Raw genomic sequence first — 18,822 nt, forward strand, 5'->3', positions numbered from 1 at the left:
ACATATGCTGCAAGGATCCAGTTTAGTCTAATTCCCTAACTGTAAGCATATGGGAGGAATGGGGCATGGATAGACCATCATTGTCTCCATATGCTCATGACAATTCCCGCCCCGCCCCACCCCCCGCTTCATCCAACAAACAGGGTTTTGGTCCAGGTCTTTTCTTTGGTAGACACTCCAGAGTTTATTCCTGGTGGTGCCTAGTACAGATTAAGTCTTGAGTGCAGCACCAGTTGCTCTGTGGTCAGCCTTTTTTATTTTTAAGCAAGAAATATGTGTGCATGTATAGTCCCCGTGTAATGCATGCCACAACTACTGAGGTGTGTGTGGGTGCGCACACACAATACATCATGCACAGCCTAGTGAGAGGTAGTGCTCTGTGTTGATGGCACTCAAATGACATTCTGGAGGTTGCAGGTAAGGGATCCCAATGAAGTGGCCAGACACGAGAGCAAAGGCAAGAAGCAGAGCCAAATTTTGCATATTGATTGGAAATTTTCTGCCAAAAACCTTGGCTGCCAGGTCACTAGGCCTCCTGTATACATAATGGCTCTCTGGTACCTGGGCAGCCACAACCAGGGGAGATCAGCCAAGCCTTGTGTTGTGAAAAGGACACGGCATCCACAGAAAGAAAAAGCTGCAGAGGTGATCTGAATGCCAAGAAGCTTCCATTCAGTGAACAAGCCTCACTGCTGCTAAGAATCCTTGAACCACAACTTCAGCAGCATTCAGACACAAGACCATGCCTCACCTCAGCCAGGCGCAGGTTATCAGGAGTCACTCGCACGCTATGGGACACAGAGTCTAGCACCTCCATGGCAGTGGAATTCTCCTTGCTGATGCTCACCAGGAACTGTTGGAAGAGAGCATGTGCCTGGGTGGGTATATCAGGGGGTGTATCCTTGCCAGCCTTCCCTCCCACTCCCTGGTCTCATTAACATTTACTCCTTCGACAATGTAATTCCTGAACTGCACCAGGCTTACCTCACTGGATTAGCCAACCAATCAAGGCTGTACCCGTGGTGTGCCTACTTTCACATGCTCTCTATTGCAATTTAGACATATTTTGAGTTGAAGCACGTGGAACCTGCTTCATATTGCTTTGCCTCTCAAAGCAGATGTTATTTCTGCTGGTATGTCCCACTGAGTTTCAGAAATCTCTTAAAGCTCCAGGCCAATCGTGACATAGACACTATTCTGAAGCCGCTTAGAGCACAAGATACAAGAGATTCATCCTGGGCAGCTGGGACGCTGCTGCTCTTACCTTAACAGGTTTCTTGTGTGGTTCCTTGGCAAAGTAATAAACTGTCAGCACCTTCTGCTTTTGGGGTAGGGGGACTGGCAAATAGAGGAAGGGATCAAACGTGATGGACACCTGCAAGCAATAGGATTTGGCAGTCAATCAGCACCCCCTGGACATAATGCATAGTAAACCCCAGAGGTACTGGCAAACCCCAGAGATACAGAAAATGGCGAGTCTAAGGTCAGAGGGCAGCAACCAAAGGAAGGAGGCAGCCTGGTAAAGGTGTCAGTAGCAAAAGATCACCAAAGTTCTTGATGGCAGGACACATGGACCATGGAGTGGAGGATATGGTCCAAGCTAGTGAATAATCACTGTAAAATGAGTAAATACCACCTCCCGCCAAGCTAGTGGAGGAAAAGCAACTTTAGATGCAGGCCATGTTGCCCCGCAGCGTGCTCAGAGCTGCGAAGCAACCAGGAAACCCAAAGAGTTGGCACACTACCTTTGAACACACAGGGCACACTAGCTTGGACTTGTACTGGCCCTGGAACAGGTCCACGATGAAGGAGTCGTTCCTCATCTTGTGCCGTTTCCAGGCCTCTTCAGCAACAATCTAGCAGTCAAAAACAAGTAAATAGCAGTGAGGGAACAAAAGCAGGGGTGAGCAAAGGTCCTTCCGGCTCAGCCTAGCCAAGGCCTCCCAACTTCCATTGGGCCATTGTATATATTATATATGTAAAGACTTGCCTCATCAGGTCGTCCATCTGAATCTACCGTTTCAGTGTAGGGCTTGCTGTGAATGCGGTTCAGGTCCTCATGGAGCCCATCCAGCAGAAAAGCCATGAACTCCTGGGCATCGTGTTGAGCATAGCCTGTAAACTGGCTGGCCTTGCTGGCCACAATCGCCTGCAGGATGAAAGGAGTGTCATGAACAGCCAGATGCCTGGACAGCATGATTGGAATGAACCTTCTGCCAGATCAGAGCAAATGGCCATCTAGTCCAGCATCCTGGGTCGTATCCAGCTAAGCTCTGCTCAGAATAGACCCAGTAAAATTAATGAACCTAGGTCAGTCAGTCATGTCTAGTGACTTCAATGGGTCTACTAGCATCGGATACCATCTTCTCACAGTGGCCCAAGGGAAGCCCACAAGCAAAACCTGAGGACGGTGGCACTCTCCCTACTTGCAGTTCTCAGCAAATGGTGCTCCCCTTGTCCTCTCGGAACTGGAAAGAGGGGCAAGTGAATGGGCTCAAGAGCTAGATGGAAAAACAATAACTACCAGGACAAGTGGCTTCAGAAGTGTGCACAGTCCGGATTAAGGTTTCCTAAAGCCCAGAGGCTTCCTGCTTGAGACTCTAAATGGTTGCTGGTGGCATCCAGCGATCCAAAATAGTTTCCAGCCAGAAGGCACAAAAATGGCTTGTGCTTGCACAATTTATCATTATTAAGCTCCCAGGTAATAAAATTGCCTTTATTCCAACACACAAGGGTGTGTGTGTGTAGTTTTTATACACTCCAACCCATGAAGGATCCCCCCCCCGGGGAGTGCTGGCCTACCTTGTAGCAGGGAAAGCAGATAAATTTTGCTTTCACTGCCAACAGTGCTCCCCAGAACAGCACTTTGCTTGGAGCATACAGTAACTACACATGGAAGAAAGCAAGTGACACTCTTGTTGTTGTTGTTTAGTCATTTAGTCGTGTCCGACTCTTCGTGATCCCATGGACCAGAGCACGCCAGGCACTCCTGTCTTCCACTGCCTTTCGCAGTTTGGTCAAACACATGCTAGTGACACTCTAGTGGAAACTATTGGAAGGGGATTAAAGCTGTTCCCTGCCCCCTATTGACCCCCAGCAGCTTCCTGAGAATCAAGCTTGCTACAAACTGCACAGCCCAACCCTAAGCAGCTTCTTGGTCGCAAGCACTGGGAACCTGCCTCTGCACAGCAAAACGACATAGGCATGTGTCGACACACACACACACACACACACACACACACACACGGCCTCCTGCTACCCACATGGGCAGCTCATCCTCTCAGCCTATATATGCTTCTACAGGGATACCTCACCTTCAGCTTGGAGGGCTGGAAGGCGTGGTGTGTGCCTTTCCAAAGCGCCCTCAGCAGCACTGCAAAGCCGATAGCCAGGCGTCCCCCAGTTCCCAGGGGATTATTGTAGTTGATTTCGGACTCGAAGGAGTGATCTACAGGAGTGTAAGTGAAAGAGAGAGAAAAGGTGATGGAAGTGAAGGCCAACCATGGTACGCACAGCCCGGTCCCACTCTGAGATACAGCTTACCATGAAAGAAGTCCCGCAACTCCCGGGTGTTGGAGAGAGACTGGATAACACTGTTCATGAAGCAGGTGTTGCCCAGGTTCACCAGCCCCGTGAAACCGGGCAGGCACACCTTCTTGTCCTCCTCCTCCTCCTCTTCCTCCACGCTTTCGCTGCTGACGGGGCTGTGAGTCATGGGTGGGACCATGCATGTTGGCTTGGGCTGGAGGGGAAGATGCTAACACAGTCAAGGAGGCAGCTTCCATTGGTTGCCAGGCTCTCTGTCTTGCCCAGAGTTTCAGGGCTTTGCATGCTGGATTTCTATGGTCACCACCCCACTTTCCCCTTCCTATCTCCGGCACAGAAACCCAGGCCTTGCTCACATTTAACTTTTTAAAAAATCATTTATTATTCATTACACAGAGCAATTTCCCCAAAATGGCTAATCCACCCTAATTAGATAATCACATATATGCTCTTTGTTCACTGGCATGGACAGCAAGAATCACACCCATATGTGGAGGGTTCAGCCTTATCAGTTGTATACCCCCAATTACCTGCTGCTGGAGGTACCGCCCTCTGTTGTTTTTCTGTAGAAACTTCCCCAATGGACTTTACCTGCCCACTGTCAGAACACAACTGCTGAGATAAAATGCTGGACCCAGCCCAGCAATTCTTAAGTGCATATTCTGCATTACTTTTGATTTTCCTTTAACTAATGTCACCCAGTGCAATTCCCATATGCTAAAAGCAAATGCATTCTCTGAATGCCGATCCTTATGTATCCAAAACATCAACTACCATACAAAGCATGAAGACACCCTGACATTTAGGGGAACCTGAGAGTTGCAGAAGCGCAGAAAGTGCTTTTAACTTGATGGCAACGTTCCTTCCACCCCTGTTCCCCCCCCCCATGACTGCTCACATGTGCATTCACATGTCCAAAGAAGTTATTAACAGCCTTAGTTCCAGCACTGCCTCCCTGCCTCCATCTTCAGAAATTTGACTTTTCCCATATCCCTCCTGGCTAGGAAGGGGAAGAGGTAGGTAGGTAGGTAGATAGATAGATAGATAGATAGATAGATAGAGGGGTGTGTGGTGTAGTAGTAGTAGTAGTAGTAGTAGTAGTAGTAGTGATAGTAATAGTAGAGCGTCCTTTGCTGGTGACAAGTCAACTTGATGCAAGGTCGGGAAATTTCCATGCACTCCCCCTGGTTCAGAGGCAGTGCAGGAAACAGTCCTTCCCTGAATGGCTCCCCTTATGCTGGAAAGGAGAAGGTTTGGAAGGTGCAGATTCAGCTGGCTAACAGCCAGCCAGATCTCCACCTTTAGGCACCAAATAGAAAAAACAGCCATAGAGCTATTTCCATCCAAACAGCAGGAACACATTGTTCCGCCCACAAGCAACATTTTGTTGCAGCTGCTCACTCCTAACTCATTGGTCATTGTAATAATCTGCGCAAGGTTCAAACACATTGTAATCCAAGTAGCTCCTGCCTTCAGCCCACCACCTCCCCTGATAGCGTGTCTGCCTGAGCCCTAGAGACTGGGGTTCGAAACTCCCAGCGCAGGCCAGGAGTTCTCACCGAGGGGACGAGCGGTTCCTGCTTCACTGGCACATGCTCCGTCACCGTCCGAGCGGCTACGCCATCCAGGCTGCCCTCCTCTGCTCGCGGCTTCTCCTTCTCTCCCACTCGTGCCTCCTCCTTAGTGGACAGCGGGTGCTGGTTACTTCCAGGTTGGCTTTTATCCAGGGGAGTAGGGCCTGTTGGCATGGCAACCTTCGCACCACCCACTGCACCTTAAAAAGGGGGAAAAGTGGGCTTGTGGTTAGCAGCACATGTGCACTGAGAGGTGAGCGGCGTGCTCTTCACTGCGCCAGCGCCAGGACGGTTGCTGTGCAGTGAGCCCGGCTGCCCTTCCTTGCTTAAAAAGGGTGGGGAACCTGTTCTGGATTCCAAGCAGACATCAGAGCACCCATCCTCTTTCACACCCTCCATCTAGAGCTGATCCTCTCCCCAAGTTATTGCTGGTCTCAACATCCCCAGCCAACAACAGCAGTCATTTCATACCACTTCTATAACTCCCTTCATCAGAGGATCATAGAGGGTGGTTAACAATCACAAGGCAGTTCACAAATAGTAATACTAAGAAGAATATCTGACGCCGAAGCCCCAGCATCCTTGCCAAACCTCAAGAATCCCAACAAGGCGAGCTCACAAAAGTCAAGGTGCAGACCTCGTGCGGCAGGAGCCTCGAGGCCCCCCCAGCGCTGGCTGTGCCGCTTCTTCAAGCAGATGTCGATGCGGGCGGGGGTGAAGTTGTACGTACACTGGTCTGGCTCTATGAGGTTCCTGCAAAACAAGGCAACCCAACCAGTGATCAGAAAACAGGAGGCATAGACCTAACCTAAGGATGTCTGGGCATCACAGAACAGCATAACTCCCAAAGTACTTTACTAATCCCATTACATAGGAAGGTGGGAGGAGGGGGGAAACCTTCTCCAAAAGGGACCCCACGCTAAAGGTTGCCCACCTTATTACAATTTCTGGCAAATTGGGCTCAGGCTACTGGCACTGTTGTGTCCACGTTGCACAGTAAGGAAAGAGGGGACGGGAGAGTGTACCCACTTCTCCAGCGCAGAAGTAAAAACAGGAAGTAGAAATCCAGCTTGCACAAGTTCACACACTTTAGACTGGGCTGTCCGGCAGTGTGTGATCAATACAAAGGTTGCTTCTTGTGCCACAGAACAAAAAAGTGGGTAGGCGGCTTATTTAGATTATGATGCAGGGACAGCTAGGCTGTGTTATGTCTGATTGCTGGTGTGTATTAGCAAAACAAAGCCATAGCAACCGGCGACAAAGAACCTCATTTTAAAAAAATCTACAATATCATCACTATGAAGGGAAGAGATACCTGAGCAGCTCTTCTGTCCAGTGTCCCAGGCCTGGGGCCCCAATGTAAAGTAATATACATTAATTACTAATGTACTAATTCATAGATCTTAATTCAGAAGGGAGAAGAGCTGTGTCAGATTGGTGCTGGATGTGCAGGTGGGGAGGAGCAACAGAAACACTGTCTATGCCATTAGTGCAGAGAAGGAAAGTCTTATACCTGAGTTTCACTTGCCACCTGAATACTGTATGAGAGCCACAATCTGGATGCAGTCGCAGGAAGTTGACATCACTGCAAAGAGAGAAAGAAGCTCAGGCAAAAGAGACAGACAAGAGCCACCCCTTCCCCGCTGTCAATCCCAGCTTACTGGCAAAGTCCAGCTCTGGGAAGGAAAAGCACTTGGCCTCTGAACCAGGAGTCGCCATACCTCGTCTGGAACAACAGTGTGAAGTCCTGCTCCCGAAAGAGCACCCTGGACATCTCCTTGTGAATCTCCTTCACATAAACGTGCACCACCATAGAATCGTTCCCTTTCTCATACGAGTCGTTCTTCACGAACGTCAGATTCACTGTGGGTTCTGGTTCTGGGAGGGGGGGAAAGCAAAGGCAATGACAGTAATAGAGGTGCTCTGAATAGCGCCTCTGCACCATCCTCAGCAACAGCAAGCCAGAGAAATGTGACCGAGGAGGTGGAGAGCCCAGCATGTGACCTAAATTCTCAAATAGGGTTTGTCTCTTGGGGTCAGGTAGGAGGAGTTGGAAATAGATCAACCAGACATTAGTCTGCAGAAGGCACCGGAGGCAGCGTGCACTTGAAACGTTAAAATTCAACATCCAAAAATTAAATTACATGACTTATATACCTTATGCAAATTTGCATAAATTGTTTAGGCTTCTGCCAATCACAAAGAGCAGCAAAGAGCTATGCAGAGCACAAGACCCACATCTCCCTTGCCATTGCGAACAATTACACTGTTCCACTCCTCTATCAATTTCTGAGATTGGCTACACGATGCCCGGTGGACAGATCATATACCAAGCTGGATTACAAGTCCATCTAGGCTGGTACTGTCCACTGTGACCAACAGTAAATCTCAGGCAGAGGCATTCCCAGCCATGGTCTTTCTTGCTGCCTGAACAATTTCAAGCCTAGGCTAACACCTTGTTTTAAAAATAAATACAGAGCTTTTCAGGATGCTGAATTCTCCACCCAATTCTGATGTGGTGCTTCTTGTGAACAGCTCAAAACATAGCCCTTGTCGAATGCTACTGAAATTGCATATTTGTTATGGGGGGGGGGGGAATCAATAAAAATTACATGTATATAATATATATATTATATACTTATATATAAACATAACCCTTGTTGACAAGCAGTTCTTGCCTAATAATAACAACAACAATTTTATTATTTATACTCTGCCCATCTGGCTAGGTTTCCCCAGCCACTCTACAGAAGGTAGGTCCCGCTGCTACTTCACAGACCAATTCAAACTATTTCTTAAATGGGTGAGCATGCAGGAACCCCGTCCCCTCCCTCACCATTAGCAACAGCCTCAAGGGCATCGCTGTCCTCAGACCAGCCTCTTTTCTCAGTGTCCCTGGATGGCGAAGAGGAGGAGAGGCCTTCGCTGAAGGCAGAAGCAACTTCTGGCCCCTGTGGAGTCTCAGAGGAACTGGCTGGCTGTGGAGCCCTCTTCTCTGGGCAGGGCCGAAGCTGGCAGGGCAGCGAGTCTGCAGAGACTGTAGGCAGCTGCATTTCCACAGGCACCGACACCCTCTCCAAGTTGTCAGCCTGGCAATGTAGGGAGAAGAGAAGGCACAATCAGATGCAGCGATAGCCACTGCAAAACATGTAACCCGAGGCATGCCACAGAGACCTTCTCCTATAAAATTATGTGACATATGACTAATAGAAAAGAACAAAGATTGCAGCTGTCGTCCATGGAGCCTCTATGGGTGAATATCACCAGTGTGCAACAGGCACCTGAGGGGTGGACTGCAATGCTTAAGGGAGGTGCCAAGGACACCTTTGCAACATGCTAAGGAACACGAGATATAGTAGAACTGGGAGACTCTTAATATCACCAAAAGCAGCGATAAGGCAAGTAGCATAGAAGAACTAAACAAATTCAAGGAAATGGACACTGCCTTTAGTGAAGACTGCCCTTCCTGGGGCACAGCCATAACTTAACTCTCATTTGAATCCCGTCAGGGGTATAAAATAGTACTGTATTGGCCCGAATATAAGACACACCCACAAATAAGCCGCACCTTTAAAATTCAAGGCTTATTTGTGGGTGTGGCCTGCCTCCTGGCTCTACCGCCCTGAACAAGGGACAGGCGGCGCCCCGTTCTGAGCACACTGCACGCCTGCTTCCGACACTATTGCCTCCCGGCACTACCTCACCAAACCGGCGCCGGGGGAGGCTTTGGAGTGGCGGGCAGGCTGCATGCCGTTGCCCCACACTCCCAGGCTGCTTCCGGGGGGGGGGGGAGAATCGTGCCCCTTTGCCAGCAGCCTTCCCCCCTCGTTTTGACGGCTTGGGAGTCGTGGGCGGGCGGCATGCCGTTGTCACACACTCCCGATGGCCCACCTGGGCAGCTGTTTCAGCAGCAATATCATAAGGTCACAAATATAAACTGCACTTTCAACTTTTTTGGATCGGAATTTGGAAAAAAAGTGCAGCTTATATTCGGACCAATACGGTAATAATAGTAATAGCAATAATAATATGATGCTAGGAATGAATGCATTTATTCATTTTCTGCCCTTTTGCTTCATTAAACACCTGGAAACAGCTTTCTGCACAATAGGATAAAGTTCAGTACTCGTAACCATTGCTGCACCACAGCTCTTGCACTACAGCAAGGGAATACTGCATCTTAATCTAGTTAATTGTAGCAATCAGAAAGGGTGAGAAAGAGAAAGCACCAGCTCAGTTTACCTACAGGCAAACTTGGTCATTTCAAGCCCCTTCAGCAACAGGACAAGTGAGCCTCTTGGGTGGGAAAGCTGTTAAAACTTGGAAGGCTCAAGTGAAATCCCTGTTCTCAAAAGTAAGGAGGATAGCAAGCCACAAAACAGGGGCCAAGTGCCACGAACTCCATGGAGACATCTTGGCAGGACTGGTCTGAGGAGGAGGAAGAATGGGAAGAGGGTTTGGAGCCTGACGCTGGAGTGGGGAGAGGGGCCAAGTGGTTTGCTGGGAAGAAGCACCACCCCGATGCCATTGGATGGCCCATCTGATTCGGCCTCCACTCTGCCTTCAGCTAGTGTTTCCCTACTCCAGGGGGCGTGTCTGAACCTAGGTCGGACCGTTAAGCAGGCCGCGCTGACCTGTTTTCCAGGGACACGGCATTGGCCACACAAACAGTGCCCACAAAGGAAGAGCCAAGGGGACGTATGACATGTTGGCAAAACGCCTTAGCGTGTGCCCAGCCTTGTATCTTGGGAGTTCTATGTTCTGAACTCCAGGCATGTGTACCTGCATCTATTGTTTAGACCATGCAGTGAATTTCAGAACAAGGCCTTTGGCAATAATCGAAGAAGAATTCCAGGAATGTGTCTGCAAGTGGAAGCAAGGATGGCACACCTGCATTTCTGATAAGCATCCCAGAGTCTCCTCTCCACAGGGACAGACCACAGAGCCAAGTCTGCCCTTTCTTTGACTGACAGTCATTTGATGGGAGGAAGGGTGCAGCCTGTTCCCTTTGCCACAGGGCTCAACGACAAAAAAGCAGCAGCTCCCAGCCTTGAGCCATGCACACCCCTCTCTCCCCGCTTCTCACCTTTAGGTCTGGAGGGGCATCGCCTTGGGCTCCCTTGTCATTTCTTAGGTTGCCGGCTTTCCCACTGAGTCCTGTGCTCCCCAAGCTGCAGCTGTTTCCTTCCTCCTCAGACAGGCTAGTTTTGACACCCACTGCCCTTTTGGCACTAGGGCCAGCTGGCAGTCCCGGACTGGCTGGGCTCTTGCCTCCTGCAGCCTCGTTCCTCCCAGAGCCTCGCTTTGGGTTGGAGGGCTCCCGTTTGCCCCTGGATGGCTCCGCTGTGCTGTCAGGCTGGGGCTCCTCAGGCACCTCCACCACAGAAGGGGATTTTTCCTTGCCATTCTCCTTACATGCAGGCCTCTTCGTCTGCTCCCTTGAGCCATCCTTGCAGCGTTTCTGGGAAAAAAATTTAAAGGCTAAAAATTACTATATTGAGTTAGGGAGAGGAACAGGCTCCTTTCAGACTGAGCTTAATGGATGCAGCCAGACATACACTTGATCTGCTTTTTGCATGCTGGATCAATTCCATTAATGGGGGGCTTGTAGTTGTTTGACTTATTGGAAGCCTGCTGTGACATTTTTGAAAAGGCGATCTGAGGATAACATCACTCAGATTTGAACGGAACAGGACACCACAGAGCAAATCCTGAGGTGGTGTCCTGAGCGTTGCCTGGTCCAATTGTATCAGATCAATTTCAATTATTGCAGCCCAATGATGGGGGCAGGGTGCTTGTAAGGGTTTGAGTGATATGCTATTCTCTCCCACCTACCCTGTAATGGCTTATAAAAGCTAGCCAGGGAGGAATGCATGGATGCGTCCATTGCCCTTGAGGAGGAGGTATACCACTGCCACTTTAAGAGGAGCTCTCCAGTTCCTTAAGTATTGAACAGCTATTGCCCAGTTGAAAATATTCCCTTTGGGGGCCAGTTGCTCAAAAGGGGTGGGGAGATTTAACTGCAGGCATGCTTGGGAGAAATGGGTTACCTAGAGCCATTGTGATCTGGTTTCAGGCCTGGGATTGGGACTGAAACAGCATTAGTCACCCTGGTTGTTAGAAAAGTGCTGAGGGGGCAGGTGCAACTCTGTTAATTTTTCTTTACCGCTTGGTCTCTTTCGACCATGGTATTCTTTAGGACTGACTCCAAGGGTCAGGAGCTGGAGGCACTGTGTTGCAGTGGTTCCACTTCTACCTACAGGGGACTGTATTGGTTCCACTTCTACCTACAGGGGACTGTTTGCCCAGAGTTACAGCAGCTGTTGTGGCTCCCTGCAGTGTATCCCTGCTGAGCCAACCCTCAGGGGTCCCTCCCAACTCTAAGATTCTATGAAAGGACAGTTCGGCTCTCATTCTACCTAACCTTGCTGGTTTCAGAAAAGGCTGAGCTACGGAACAAAACCCCACCTGCACGTTCAGAATAAGGCGGAATCTTACCAAAAGTGAAGCCCAAGTGTGCAACGGGATCTTCTTTTGTAGCACCAGCTGCAGGATATTGCCCTTCTTGTACTGGACTTTGCTGCAGGAGCTCTCAATCTCCGCAAATAACTGGCAGCTCCACTCACGGCCATCTAAGGGTGGGGGTGGAGATACGGCACATACAACAGTCTTTCGGCTGCATTTCACTCCCCACTCCCCCCGCCAATAAGACAACAGAGAGGCAACAGTGAATAGTGCATTGAAGGCAGAAGGTCCCAGGTGCAACCTCTGACTTCTCTAGTGCAGTGTTCCCCAACCTTGGGCCTCCAGCTGTTTTTGGACTACAATTCCCATCATCCTTGACCACTGGTCTTGCTAGCGAGGGATGATGGGAGTTGTAGTCCAAAAACAGCTGGAGGCCCAAGGCTGGGGAACACTGCTCTAGTGAATGCCCCTCAAGAGATCAGGAATAGCCTCTGTCCAAAACCTTGGGAAGCCACTGCTAGTCATCGCAAGATAGTATTGGGCTAGATCAGGCATAGGCAAACTCGGCCCTCTAGCTGTTTTGGGGCTACAATTCCCATCATCCCTGACCACTGGGGTTAGCTAGGGATGATGGGAGTTGTAGTCCCAAAACACCTGGAGGGCTGGAGTTTGCCTATGCTTGGTGCTAGATGGTCTCATGTAGTGTAAGGCAACTTTGTATGTTCACAATGTTTTTGCCAAGCCACCGCTGGATGAAAACAGAAGCACACCTGTGCTGACCTAACCAGGATAGTGATGTGCTAGTCTCATGAGAAAAGGGTTTCTTGTTTTTGTTTTTTTAAAATATTTAGAGTTCTACAACATTTTGCATTGGGGTGAATAATGTTTCACACAGTAACATTTTTTTAAAAGACTTACGTTGTACTTTTTTTTTTTTTTTTGAAAGGGATGGAAAAAGAAGGGCTGGGACTCACGGTCAAGCCTGAAGAAGCGAGCTGAGAGCCATAGAGAATAGCAAATAACTATGCCAAGTGAAATCTATTCCCTGAGAGCTGGCATCTCTTGACCCAGACTTTTACTGCTTGCTGTGTCTTGAGCATTTACAAAACACACACAACAAAAAAAACTTAACATGTTCTCAGGCCTTTTTCTGCAGCTCTGGGACATAAGATTTTTAAAAATGAAAACATAAGCCTCTCAAGATCCTATACAAACTGCTGGATCCAACAATAAATGCCACGTTTTGCTCTCCACTGCACAATCAGAACAATGTAAGTTTCCTGTTGAATCTTCATCTGCCACTTCTTGGGCCTCTGTGGGAAGAAGACTCATTCCCCTTAATTTGCTATCATGAACAGTTATTCCACTAAGAAGCCCTTAATCTTGGGGGCTAGGGGTTTTAAAGACTGTGGCATTCAGGGCTGAAGCAGATGCTAAATGAAGCCCAAAGCATTACAAAACAAAAACAAAAAAATCCCTAAACTGTTCCCATTGACCCCACCCTGCAAAGAAGCAGTCCTTCTAGCCACATGCAGGGCTCCTTCCTCAGTCATTTCATCATGAACTACCCTGCAGGAAGGATACATTATTCTAGGCACCAGTTACCCTCACTCACCATCGAGCTGTGAACCAGATAATGTCCCCCAAGAGAAGGACCCAATGTCCCTTCCTGGAGGTGGTCAAATGGTTCTCTTGGCAGATTGCTTGCTTGTTAACCTCAAGATTCCTCAAATGCCCAATTTTCAGTCACTCTTTACCCATAAACAGAGGCTATGGTCTTCTGACTCCTGGTAGGGTTGAAGCCTCAAGTCCCTGCATGTATAGACTAAGGACAAGTAGGCTGCTATTCTTGTTCATTGGTTCTTCCCCTCCCAGTTTGGAGTTTTGCTTTAAAGAGGGAAACTGCTACTACTGTTCACCAAGAGCAAAAGAAAAGGAGCAAACAGAAAGAGAGAAAGAGATGCCCAGCCAACTAAGAGCTACAGGAAAAAGAAAGAATGTCTGCATCACACACCAGGTAACTTGACAACACAACTGGTGTCTGTGAAAGATGTATCTACTTCCTCTGCCTTCAGGACTCCGCCGCCCAAGTTCAGCTTGACAATAACTTCATGAGCATTCTGCTTCCAGTCCAGCAGCAGGTCTAGGAAACAAAAGGGTGGGTGGAGGGTAAACACAGGATGTCAGTCTCTCACTTGCTGATCCAGAAGTGCAAAGTGCCAGAGTGACCTGTTAGCTCATGAATGAGTGTGTCCAGGACTTGAAGCAGAGTTAGTAACAGAGTGTAAGTTTGCAGCACTCCTAGGGCATCATAACCAACACAGAAATCGTTGCCACGCAGGATGGTAGGAAGACAGCTACCAAAACTCTTCTTAAACAGGTCACATGAAAATGTGGAGGATATTCAACAGGGGCAACAAGCCATCGCACCCAAAGGTACATTCTCAGTATTGAAAAACAGTGTGTTACATCATTGTATTAGGAGCTGGTGGAATACAGTAACTTAAGCATAAGCTGTGAGTCCATTAAGCTGTTCACAGTTCACCTCAGCCATGAAGTGACCAGGTGGTCCTAGGTAAGCCATTATCTCTCAACCTCAGGTCTGTAGCACAGGAAAAGCAATACTGGCTAACACTGTGCAGGACACAGTTATGGAAAACATGTATGTGAATCACTTTGAACGCTCTAAAATGCTATATATATTTCACATACGTGAGTATGAGATGCTGGAAATTAATGAGATGGATGCCCCATTTGTAATCTGCCCTGGCTGCAACCTACCCTATGGCAGCTGTCAGTTATTATTTATACCAAACAAAAAGTTCACAGGGTGGTTCACATAGGAAGAGGTGGCTTATAAATGAGTTTCAATAAAGCTGTCTCAGCAGGGATGGGCTTTCACACACAGGCCTTGAACTAAGGACCAGACTCCCTCCCCTTAGGCCGGATTATCCATGCCGGTTCTGGGTGTCTTGAGGAGCAACACCTTCCTTGGAGGAGAGTTCTCTTCCAAGAATCCTCACTTGGGGCATGTTGTGAGATGCAGGTGCCCTCTTCCCTTGCGAATGTCCATGGTGGTTCTCAGGATGACAGGGTGCTGAGCTGGCAGGTTCACTGGCATGACCCTGTCTGGCAATTTTTGAGCTCTCCTGCACTCCCCACTCAAAAGCGGAGAGGAATGGGGCTGAACACACACCACTTCCATGGGAACAGAAAGACACAGACATGCTTGAGGCAGCTGTTGCTCTCCTGTGACATAACTGCCATGCCCTCTGCTGGCGAAGGGCTGATCTTACCATCTGCTTCTCATGCCTCAAATGGGCCAGCGTCAAGGTCGTTCCCTCCTTTTGTTCTTTACGGCAGTCAAGTTCCCTCTACTTTTGTCACGCTACCTTGGCAGCTTGTTAGGCTGTTAGACTGACACAGCTTTGTTAAGATCGCTTGTTAAAGAAGCAACCCTCAGGCCTGAAAAGGAGTGGGGCAGCCACACAGTGCAGACAGGCGCATCAAGGATAAATAAGGTGGCTCAGTACTTTTCGCACCCTGAAGTCATGCACCCCTGCGACTTACCCTCCTCCGATTCCCTCTGCCAGTTGGGCTCTACCAGCGCCAGGCCAGGGAAAGGCTCTAGTGATCAAAGAAACATAGAAGAGGTGTGTTGCTTTGCCATGAGCAGATGCTCACTGCATCTGCACAATGTACCTCTCTGCTGCTCCTCACTTTGGAATAGGTCCTCCACAGGTTAAAGTTTACTTCTTGTTTTTTAATTACCACAGTCCTGCTGCCTGGATAAGGAACTTGCACACAACCAAGAGGAAGGCAACGGCAGCAACACGCAGAGGAAGGTAACAAGCCAAATAAGGCTTACTAAATTGTCAATTGTTGTGGTTGCCTGGCCTGCAGCAACAGGTGCCATGTTGCCTCTTTGTCAATGCATGCAGGAAAGAGGTCTGTTTAACATTTGCACAGGGATTTGCCAGGGTGGCATCCCCTGAAACCCTCCCCTTTGGCTCAGGTCAGGTCTTCATCTTCCCCACACCTGACGTATGCTGTGCTGTATGAAATCAGATGTAGCACAGGTGGGTGTGGGTTAACTGAAGTGGACCTGCAGACCAAATGGGGAGGTTTGGCAGGCCCAATTAGTTCTGTGGATCAGAGGTTCCCCACCCCAGCTCCCTACAGACAAATAGCAAGGCTTCCCTCACCAGCAATTGCTGCATTAGATTATTGAGAATCCCAGCATTCACTTTCAAAAGGATATTCTGGGCTTCAAAACTGCAGTTATAAGCTTAAAGAAGTAAATGCATTTTCTACCAAAAAACAACAACCAACAACAGACCACCCCCTTTGGAACTCCACGAATTGGGTGCACCCACTCTCCCACCAGAAACTTCATAAAGGCCCCCGTTCCTTCCCCACAAGTCCCTTTCCTTATATACTATTTTAATAGTTTGCAAATTTAAAAAATGCCTTATTATGGTCTCGGCCTGACTCACTGTGGAGACTTTTTTCAAGACTAAACAATGTTGTTGGCCTAGATTCCATTGGCCTAATGGTTTTATTCCAAGGACATTGACCTTGCAGAATTTAGTGCTTCAAGTTATGTGGAATTTTGGAAGGTGAATGTGAAGTGCAACACGCCCATGACATTCGGCAAATGATAAATACACGGGGAATAGCCCTCATTTTTAACCCTATAGAACCAGGGGAGAGGTTGACTGGAGGTGGATCCTTTTGTCAAAGAATGAGCCTGTGACAAGGGGCACATATCTACAGAGGCAGAGTTTAGACACTTGGGACATGCCTCTGTGGGTGGAAATTTCCTGGCAATTTCAGCAATCCAGGAAAGTGGAAGTGGCGAAAACAGGGAAAGGTTCCCTATTTACTCCTGGCTGACAACCAAATCTGCATAGCTGGAGAAGGCTTGAAACATGAGAGGGAGGTTGCTAAGTAAGTGGGGAAGATAGATGAACGTGCTTGATATATTGCCATATTTAAAGAGACAGGCAATTCTTAGGCCTTTCTTCACAGCAAGTTGGCCATTGTGCCTTCCACCTTAAGTTCAGCCTTGATTGACTGAATTAGGTGTGGTAGGATTCTGTGCAGAGAGGAAAGGTATTTGGAGGCCATAAAAGTCTGAACTCAGCCACTAAAGACAAACCCTTGCAAGTTTTATCATAGGAAGCTTTCTAATCTATGTCACTTTCTACAGAACTAATTTGCAGGTGGAGGTTAGAGTGGGAATAAGGGGCAAATATCGCTGCAAAAAGCCACTGCTGGTGAAATAAATGTGCCAGCTTTCAAGCTCCTCAATTCTTCCGTTTGGTAATTTGCAATTGTATATTCTACCTTGTGAAAAAATCTGTGTAAATTAAGAAGAAGCAGAAGAAGAGTTTGGATTTGATATCCCGCTTTATCACTACCCTAAGGAGTCTCAAAGCGGCAAACATTCTCCTGTCCCTTCCTCCCCCACAACAAACACTCTGTGAGGTGAGTGGGGCTGAGAGACTTCAGAGAAGTGTGACTAGCCCAAGGTCACCCAGCAGCTGCATGTGGAGGAGCGGAGATGCGAACCCGGTTCTCCAGATTACAAGTCTACCGCTCTTAACCACTACACCACACTGGCTCTTAAGAGTCTGCTCTGCACGCTTCAACACAAGTTGGCTCAATGAAGGGTTTCATTGCACCAAATATATTTTTCATAGTCATCTAAAACCAGCATTGGTACTATTATCTATATTCTAAAGACTTAATTTTTAATTGCGTATCATGAAAAATGAACACTTTAGTTTGTTTCTTTATGGAACAGAGAGCTACATATAAACAGTGATGCAAACCGAACTAATAATCTAAGATGGAAGTCACTAAACCAGCCTAAGCTGGCTGAACATCCAATTGCCGTAATAACCCAGTAAGAAGATTTACAGCAAGAGGAGTTGATGAATCATTGCTATGAGTTCTAATCTGCTCGTCCCCTAACTGAACTTATTATTAGAACAGAGGTGCTGTAAGGTACCTTTTATCTAGACCAAAGAAAGGCAACTGTTAGCCTCAAGACCTGTTCTTTCCACCACAGAAGGACAATAATTAGCAGCAGTAGTAAGTTGGTGCGCTGCATGTTGCACCATGAGAGATAAGAGAATAATGTCAGACACAATCAGTGGCAAGCTGCCTCTCCTTTAAGGGAGAGCCTCCTCAAAAACAGCACCTCCAAGTATCACCAGCAGTATTACTTGAAATGTAACTGTTGTACATCCGATGATGATTATTCCCTAACTAAATTTACTGAAATTGTGTACATCATGGGTAGGCAAACTAAGGCCCCGGGGCCGGATTCAGCCCAATCATGTTCTAAATCCGACCTGCAGACAGTCTGGGAATCAGCGTGTTTTTAAATGAGTAGAATGTGTCTTTTTTATTTTAAATGCATTTCTGGGTTATTTGTGGGGCATAGGAATTCGTTCATTCCCCCCGCCCCAAACATAGTCCAGCCACCCACAAGGTCTGACGGACAGTGGAGCGGCCCCCTGCTGAAAAAGTTTGCTGATCCCTGGTGTACATGGTACACCTGTCCATGATCACAAGGATAGGAACAAAGATGGAGCGGGGGGGGGGGAGAGAGAGTCCTTTCTCTTATAAATATTTGGAGAGAGTGGAGGAGATAGTGAACGGAAAGGTGTGTACTCGTTTTGCAAGCTGCCAGTGTCCAAGACTTCCACAATTTGCAAAACATTTGGGTATGCAAGAGAGCGTTAAGCAAGAAAAACAGCCCTTAAGGCTGCAACTTTGCATTGAGCTCAGGGCACAGAAGCAGGCAGCTGGTTTTGGAACAGCGCATGGCAAAGCCTGAGTCATATTATCCTTCAAAAGAAACTGCCTTGAGCAACACTGTTAAGAGCTTGACTTTCTCTCTCTGCATTGGCTCCCTGCCCCTTTCTAGCTTAATTTATAGCAGCTGACCATAGCACAAGGCTCTTCATCGTTTCTTCTCCTTCGTCTCCCAGACATATGCATCTTTTACGCATCATCTTTAATCTTTGCTCCCTTCATCTACTGACACCACAAGTGGGCAACTAGAGATGTGGATTTCCCATAAAATTTTGAACTGGAAACCTCAGATTTGCATAAGGTGATTTTGCATCAGAAATTATTTTGATCCCCTAGAGAGTGATTCAATCTAGCATGTTTATTTGTATGTAGTAAACAAAATGTATCCATTTTTTGTCCCAATGAAAAA

At 47.9% G+C, this 18,822-nt stretch overlaps 1 protein-coding gene across 10 annotated transcripts in view; it reads right to left on the reverse strand.

Annotated features, from left to right (window-relative positions):
* Window positions 1-18,822, reverse strand: part of USP19 (ubiquitin specific peptidase 19) — a 41,066-nt gene that overhangs the window by 14,750 nt on the left and 7,494 nt on the right. For 5 of the 10 annotated variants that reach the window (XM_082209228.1, XM_082209227.1, XM_082209231.1 and 2 more), the window contains exons 3-17: window positions 15,156-15,212; window positions 13,600-13,728; window positions 11,619-11,752; window positions 10,207-10,581; window positions 7,957-8,209; window positions 6,842-6,998; window positions 6,634-6,705; window positions 5,740-5,873; window positions 5,106-5,320; window positions 3,544-3,742; window positions 3,315-3,448; window positions 1,991-2,149; window positions 1,746-1,856; window positions 1,265-1,375; window positions 752-853 (exon numbers count right to left, since the gene is read on the reverse strand). In XM_082209228.1, the coding sequence (XP_082065354.1) occupies window positions 752-853; window positions 1,265-1,375; window positions 1,746-1,856; window positions 1,991-2,149; window positions 3,315-3,448; window positions 3,544-3,742; window positions 5,106-5,320; window positions 5,740-5,873; window positions 6,634-6,705; window positions 6,842-6,998; window positions 7,957-8,209; window positions 10,207-10,581; window positions 11,619-11,752; window positions 13,600-13,728; window positions 15,156-15,212 (2,342 nt within the window). The remainder of the gene's footprint in view (window positions 1-751; window positions 854-1,264; window positions 1,376-1,745; window positions 1,857-1,990; window positions 2,150-3,314; window positions 3,449-3,543; window positions 3,743-5,105; window positions 5,321-5,739; window positions 5,874-6,633; window positions 6,706-6,841; window positions 6,999-7,956; window positions 8,210-10,206; window positions 10,582-11,618; window positions 11,753-13,599; window positions 13,729-15,155; window positions 15,213-18,822) is intronic. The other 5 variants (XM_082209234.1, XM_082209233.1, XM_082209232.1 and 2 more) reach the window with 5 other exon arrangements.

The sequence above is a fragment of the Podarcis vaucheri genome, assembly GCF_965113315.1.
Source record: "Podarcis vaucheri genome assembly, chromosome: 2".
In the NCBI taxonomy this organism is placed as follows: Eukaryota; Metazoa; Chordata; class Lepidosauria; order Squamata; family Lacertidae; genus Podarcis; species Podarcis vaucheri.